This window comes from Esox lucius, chromosome 11 (assembly GCF_011004845.1).
Source record: "Esox lucius isolate fEsoLuc1 chromosome 11, fEsoLuc1.pri, whole genome shotgun sequence".
Lineage (NCBI taxonomy): Eukaryota > Metazoa > Chordata > Actinopteri > Esociformes > Esocidae > Esox > Esox lucius.
Genome location: NC_047579.1, coordinates 33779601 through 33786620, shown reverse-complemented (window position 1 = coordinate 33786620; position 7020 = coordinate 33779601). Strand labels below are relative to the sequence as shown.

At 39.6% G+C, this 7020-nt stretch overlaps 1 protein-coding gene across 1 annotated transcript; it reads left to right on the top strand.

Moving 5' to 3' along the window:
• Positions 1-1586: 1586 nt before the first annotated feature.
• On the top strand, positions 1587-6753 carry LOC105013014 (voltage-dependent calcium channel gamma-4 subunit). Its single transcript, XM_010874237.3, has 4 exons — positions 1587-1920; positions 5303-5386; positions 5490-5630; positions 6037-6753. Exons 1-4 carry the CDS (start codon positions 1698-1700, stop codon positions 6564-6566), a joined length of 978 nt encoding a protein of 325 aa, XP_010872539.1. The 5' UTR covers positions 1587-1697; the 3' UTR covers positions 6567-6753.
• Positions 6754-7020: the final 267 nt, after the last annotated feature.

Here is a 7020-nt window from a genome sequence, read left to right as displayed (position 1 = left end):
TTATATCACTGACAACAGTAGTCTGGCCATGATATTGTCATTTAAAAGTGAGAGTTGCAGCCCTCAACTGATGTTGAAGTTGTCATGTTGTGCTTTGGCCTGATGCGCCACCCTCCACCTATCTACCCATCACGAAGTCAGTAGTGTTTCAGGATCCGGGTTGCCAGCTCTGCTCTAACCTACCCTAACTCTAGTCAGATAAATAATGTCTAACGTTACGAAATCTAAAAGACCTAGTTATAATTCCAAAATACGTCGTGACAAAGTCCGAAATAGAACAAGAATTTGTATAGGAGATTGCTTTGAAAGATGGAGACGGCTGAAACGGAGAAGAATTTGAAGACAGACGCCAACGTTGCAAATTTTCTCCTGGACAGGTAAGATTCATCTATGTTTGACTAACTTGTACTTGATGTCAATGGACATTTCATATATTCATGACAGTCGAACAAAGATATGCATGTTCGTGCAAAGTAACGTTACGTTAGCTCGTATGGACGTATGCTAACATTAGCAATGCATTATCAGAGCCCGTTTCTCTGTCCTTATGCTGAGACGCTGAGGAAAACAACATTAGCATGCCCATTATGGCAATTTGAAACGTAATTGAGACAGAAGCCTAACTCAGAATAAACATTCTCTACCTTTTGGGCTATGCACTATGTTAGTGTTGGTTTTTTTTCCAAGGTAAAATAACTTTTTCTAATGTCCATAACACTAATGAAAAGCACAGTGTAGCCTATGACATTAAAAAAAGTTTGGCCCACTTGGAACGTTTTGTAGCCTACTTGTTTTTCATGCAAGTTCTACAGCCAAAAATAGTAGAATGTCATGTAATCTTTCATATCACATATTTTAGCGTTATGGACGTGTGCTGCAGGGTGAGTAAAAAAATACAGCTGGCCGCTTTCACTTATAGTGTCAGCTAAATGAATAGCTGTATCTTTGATATCGGTTACACAGAGTTACATAGGCTTGTGCTTGTACTTACGTTAATGACAGATACCTAACGTTACAAGTTAGACTAACAGCTACTGTTCTAACAATGTACTGTCACATACAAGCATACATCTTTACGATTATATTTGACTATTGACAATTAGTAAAATTTTGCAATACATAATTACTTCGCAAAATATCTCTTTCTGTTAATTAAGCATAAACATAATTAACAGAAAAAAAACTGCCTATGTACGACTCGTCGTCACTTGCCATTGGAAGCTCGTAGAAGCAGCCTACATTTCTGCCCAATCCTGCAGCTTGTCTGGCAACCTCGAGTCAGGGGGGAGGGTTGAGGGGATACACCTCTCTACAGTATTTTTAAAGTGATTGCAGTACCAGTTTTGGCCACAATCCTACATAAGGTTCCTTTAATGTCAATTATTATAATGACACAAAAAATACTGCCATGGGCCTGTCAAAACAATGAAGTGATACATTTATTTTATTACCAGCCCATCCAAATAAAATATGGTCCGCCCCTTTGGCATTTGCCAGAATTGCCAGATGGACAATCCGCCCATGATCTCATCTTATTGAGGCTGAGAAGAGCGCGCTGTGGCCAGGAGGTATAGCCAGAGGACCCGCAGCTGGCAGCTCTCCAGAAAGTGTGTGGAAATATTTTTATAATAGTAAGAAACGTCATGCGTGGTCCAGACAGTGTGTGTGGATGGCTTTGTACAACAGTATGAAGCGTCATGGCGTGGTGTGACCGTGGTTTTCAGACATTGCTGACTGCCGTTGGGGCCTTTGCCGCTTTCAGCCTCATGACCATAGCCATCGGGACAGACTACTGGCTGTACTCACGGGCTTACGTATGCAACGCCACCAATGCCAGCACGGACGACACCCAGTCGCAACCCAAGAAGGCACGGGGTGATCTTACGCACTCTGGGCTGTGGAGAATATGTTGTATTGAAGGTAAGGCAAGCTGAAACTCTTTTATACTTTGGTAAGCCAAATGTGAAGTAATTTTAAATTATTGTGTAAATGCGTGATGATTAGTTATCGACTGACCAAAAAATACGTAAAAATTAAGCTACTGTCTTTGTTACATATTTTGGGAAATGGTGCGTATTTACGCGCGTGAAGCACGGTGGCCAAAGATAGGCACTCGGGGTGACGTCTTAAAGAACTGTCTGGGAGTGACATGAGTTACGTAGAGCTGAGCATAAGATATATTAAAAGCAGCAAGTGGTAGCGGAAATAATGTAGTTTAAATATAAGGAATGTTTCCATCGAAAAGCTGATTTTGTGGGTAGACTATAGTTTATCACACTTTTTCAAAATACAAAAGTTATCAAAATTACTGTTGTCAAAGTGAATTAGGCGCATATTTTCTTGACACCGTCGCCTTTTCCAAACTATAAGAAGCTTTCTATGAGTCGCAATGGAGACTGATGTGCGAGCAGCCACAGTCCGAAGAAGATGCGCTCGGCTGCAAGAGCTCTGCTTCTGTCTTAATTGTATTTCCTGCTGTTGCTTGGCAACGTCTCCTGAATTGCTATGGAAACATCAGAGAGGTTTTAAAAATAGAGATAAGGATGTAAATAAAGATCTAGTCATTGTCTTAGCAAAGTTGATTTTGAGTCACAGTATTTTAAAATAAAATATCCAACAGAACACATTTTTTATGCATAATCTTTATTCAGTAATATGAGAGAATTGGTCAGGGTTGGGAATAGTTCTGTATGGCACTGTATATGTAATATCAGTATGAAATCATTTGTGTTCATCATCCAGTTCAGTACCTTTCTATGATTGTTTTTTGTTTAATTGGTGAAAAAGTACCAAAGTAGCAATCTTTCTGGCAAGACCAGCTAGGACTTATTGAGAGTGGTTTGAGTCGGGAGGGGAGAATTGAAAATGAGATGTTATTGGGGGAATGGTTAAGAACTACCTGTCCTATTGGTCTAATAACTATACTCCATTGCTCCAGAAGAGAAAACATTTTCAGGTCTTTTCAAACTGCTTCAAAACAAAAAGGGTTTAATCAAAAGTTTCACAATTTCACAGTATTGTTCCAACCTCATTGTCTGGAAATACATATCATGGTTAAAGTCAATACAAATTGAAGCCTACCAATTCAGGAAGTACACTGAAACATTTTATAAGATGTCTCAATTAACTTAAAATGTAGAAAAGAAAATGCTTCAACTGTGTTTTCATTTTAAATTCAGACTTGAATTGAATAACCTCTATTTTAATTGACTCCAATAATAATATGAAACTGACAAATCATATTTTTGATTGCAATAGGACTTCTGTATCTGACTTGAACACTGAAACAGCTGCTGGATTTTGCTTACTGATAAATCCTAATAACTTGAACATATTGGCCTTGCTCAAATAGAATGGACAGTATGACTGGTAAACACATAGATGAAATGAAGAGTTTAATTTCAATGCCGAATATGGAGAAATGGATGACACTGTCATTGGCACAGAGTAAAAAAATCGGATTCAACAAAGTGTTTTTTCCTACCTTTATTTAACCAGGTTAGCCAATTGACAACCAATTCTCTGTTATCATAAAGCCCTCCAAAGGGAACGTATTTTCAACACGTTAGTGTTAGTTACACATGAATACAATCAAGAACACAGTGTGAAATGGAATGGGCAAGATATCAAATAATTACACCTGCAAGTAATTACAATATGCAGATAAATAAGTTGCATTCATGCTTACCATATGAGGTGATAAACTGTATATACTGTACAGTATGTCCATTCATTACTGAAGTAGTAAGAAGTGATAACGTGTCAATTTTGAGAGAATCCATTGTAATTAATTCCATTCACTGTTAGCAGAGAACTGAAAAGAGTTCACTTTAGGAATTACCAGAAGAAGGTATGTACCAGAGCGCAGATTTCAATTGTGTAGGATGACTTTTAGAAGCAAACGGCGGTACAGTGAGGGTTTGCCTAGGAGGGACTTGTAGATAGGTTTTCCAGAGCATAAATTTGACATTAGTGAGTATTGTTGTGATAAACTACATCTAATACATTGAGATGAATGTTAGCCGTGACCCTGTATTTTACATCAAAGTCTAGGAAATACCCAAGAGTATGATTTACAGCATGGGTGAAGATGGCTTTGTTGTGAAACAGGAAACAAATTCTAGATTTTATTTTAGACTGGAGTTGGCTAGTATGGGTCTAACAGATATTGAGATACTTGTGGGTTTAACTAACTCCATCCAAGGTGAGAATGTTTGTTGGGTGAAAAGGTACAGGTCGTTTCTGAGTGAAGAGCGTACATTTTGTTATAATTGAAGAGTAGTTGGAATTCAAGCATTAAGGAGTATGTTGTATGTTATTGTTGAAGGGTAGTTAGCACAAGAGCTCAACAAGGGACCAGATGTGTACTATTGTAGTGTCACCTTCGTAAAGGTGAATTCACTTTTTGTGTTTGGGGCAAGTCGCAGCACATTTCTGTTAGTAAAATACAGTGCTTAGTTTGGCAGTTGTTAGTCAGAGAGCATTTTAAAGGCTATTGCTACATGGCAGAGTCTGTGTTTGCGCTGGATCAGTTTAGCCAAATTGGTGGTGAACCAGTGGCAGTAACTCAAACTTTCTACAATAATGAGAAGGGTATGTGACTGATATGCTGTTGTGGACACAGTCAATGATACAAACATCACAAAAATCTTTGCAGTGCACTGCCAAGGTTTACTGAGAGCAATTAAAGCACAATAGTAGCTGATACGGGTGTATAACTGGCAACCACATTAAGTATTCAGACCCCTTCGCTTTCTCCACGTTTTGCTGTGTTATGGACTTAATTTATAAAGAACTATAATAATGACTAAAATACTACACTAATCACAGTCATTTATTTGGGGGGAGAGCGGTGTTACCCTGAAGAATGCAGAGGCTGCAGAACCTATTGTATTTTTTAGTACTATGAGCATCTAGTTATTTTGTATCTTTTATTCAACCCCTAAATATGCGGTATAACATTCACATACTGTACAAACCTAATAGAAAGCTGTCAAACAGAATTTATTTCCTTGTCTGTGGTGTCAGAAGCGCGATTTGGATAGGCAGAAGAGAATAAGAGTAATGACTAGTTTGTCCACATAAAGTACTGTTCATCTATATGGGATGAGTAGCTACATATTTTGATTTGAAGTTTGGCAATAGAAAAATGCATAAAATGAGATTTATTTTCTTTTATACTCTCTCCCCATTGTCATTGCCTTCAAGGACTGTAACAGTCAACTTTATTCAATTGTACTGTGTAAAAAATGCAGAGGTCAACTTGTAATTTCACTGCAATATGTCTTTCAATGTTGTGCAGGAACCAATGAAGGAAGCTGTTACCGTATCAACCATTTCCCAGATGATAATGGCTATGACACAGACAACTCAGAATACCTCTTGCGTGAGTTCTCACTCTTCTCTTCCCTCTTAATAAAGGTTAATATATTGTGGGTGTGTATGAGTGCTTACAATCCCATGTGACTACGCATACCTCTCTACTTCAGGTATTGTGCGAGCATCCAGTGTGTTCCCCATTTTCAGTAACTGTCTGTTGATGCTGGGGGGACTGTGTGTGGCCATTGGCCGTATCTATAGCAACAGGAACAACATCCTGCTTAGTGCAGGCATTCTGTTCGTTGCTGCAGGTAAGAAAAGCTCAATTCAGCACTCATTAACAAACACTAATTAAATACATTCTAAAATCCTGGAATTGACCCCAAACATTATTCCCATTCCTATGATAATTTCCCTTAACACCTAACTTTAACTTAGAGGGGTGTCACTTAGAGCCATGTCACAGATCATTATGATTGTTCCTTGATTATCAGACCAGAGAGAGGATGTGTTCTGATATCTCTGACAGCAGACTATAATGAGTTCACAATCCTCATTGACTATAAGTCAGGGGTGAAACCTGAAAAAAAACCATTTAGCTGAATGGTATTGTCCATCTTTCAGTTTCTGTCCTTTTTCCAAATACACTGTCTCTCCCTATTTTCTGTCTTTCAATAAAATGTTCCTTTTTGAAAAATCCTGCTCTCTCTTTCTCAGGCTTGAGTAACATCATCGGCATCATTGTCTATATCTCCAGCAATGCTGGCGACCCCAGCGACAAGCGCAACGAGGACAAGAAGAACACCTACAGCTATGGCTGGTCCTTCTACTTTGGCGCTCTGTCGTTCATTGTGGCCGAGACAGTGGCTGTCCTTGCAGTTAACATTTACATAGAGAAGAACAAGGAGGTTCGTTTCCGCGCTCGCCAAGACTTAATTCGGTCCATGTGCTCCTCCTCTCCCTACTCGCGCATACCCAGTTACAGCAACCGCCAGCGAACATCCCGATCCAGTTCACGGTCCTCGGATGCTTCACAGACGAGCTCGCCAACTACGAAAAAGGTCGTAACATCAGGGTCCTTGGAAGAATTTACAATGTACACATTGACCTGTGACGGAGGGCTGAACGGCGAGGTGACAGAGAATACATACAGCCCAGAGCGCAATTCAGCCAATTTTCTGCATGCGCACGACTGCTTCCCTAATACCCTGGAGGACGGTGTCAGTCAGCGGACCACACCCGTGTGAGAGGAGCTTTGCAATGGCCAGGATGGAGGATATAGGTTGGCCTTTGGGAATGGAGGATCCTCTAGGATCCCTTCACATTAGAGAACCAGATTAGAAAACGCAGACCAAGTGAGAAAACGGAGCCCATTTTCAATTATACACTGAACAAGATTATGAACGCAACACTTTTGTTTTTGCCCCTATTTACCAAGAGCTGAACTCAAAGATCTAAGACTTTCTGTATGTACACAAAAGGCCTATTTCTCTCAAATGTTGTTCACAAATCTGTCTAAATCTGTGTTAGGGAACACTTCTCCTTTGCCAAGATAATCCATCCACCTCACAGGTGTGGCATATCAAGATGCTGATTAGACAGCATGATTATTGCACAGGTGTGCATTAGGCTGGCCATAATAAAAGGCCACTCTAAAATGTGCAGTTCCATCACACAACACAAAGCCACAGATGTCGCAAG

Bases quoted from the DNA above. Each gene is read 5' to 3' on its own strand.
- LOC105013014 (XM_010874237.3), top strand. From the start codon at position 1,698: ATGGCGTGGTGTGACCGTGGTTTTCAGACATTGCTGACTGCCGTTGGG. The intron at 5,387-5,489 runs GTGAGTTCTCAC...TCTCTACTTCAG, and splicing joins CAACTCAGAATACCTCTTGC to GTATTGTGCGAGCATCCAGT. The intron at 5,631-6,036 runs GTAAGAAAAGCT...TCTCTTTCTCAG, and splicing joins CATTCTGTTCGTTGCTGCAG to GCTTGAGTAACATCATCGGC.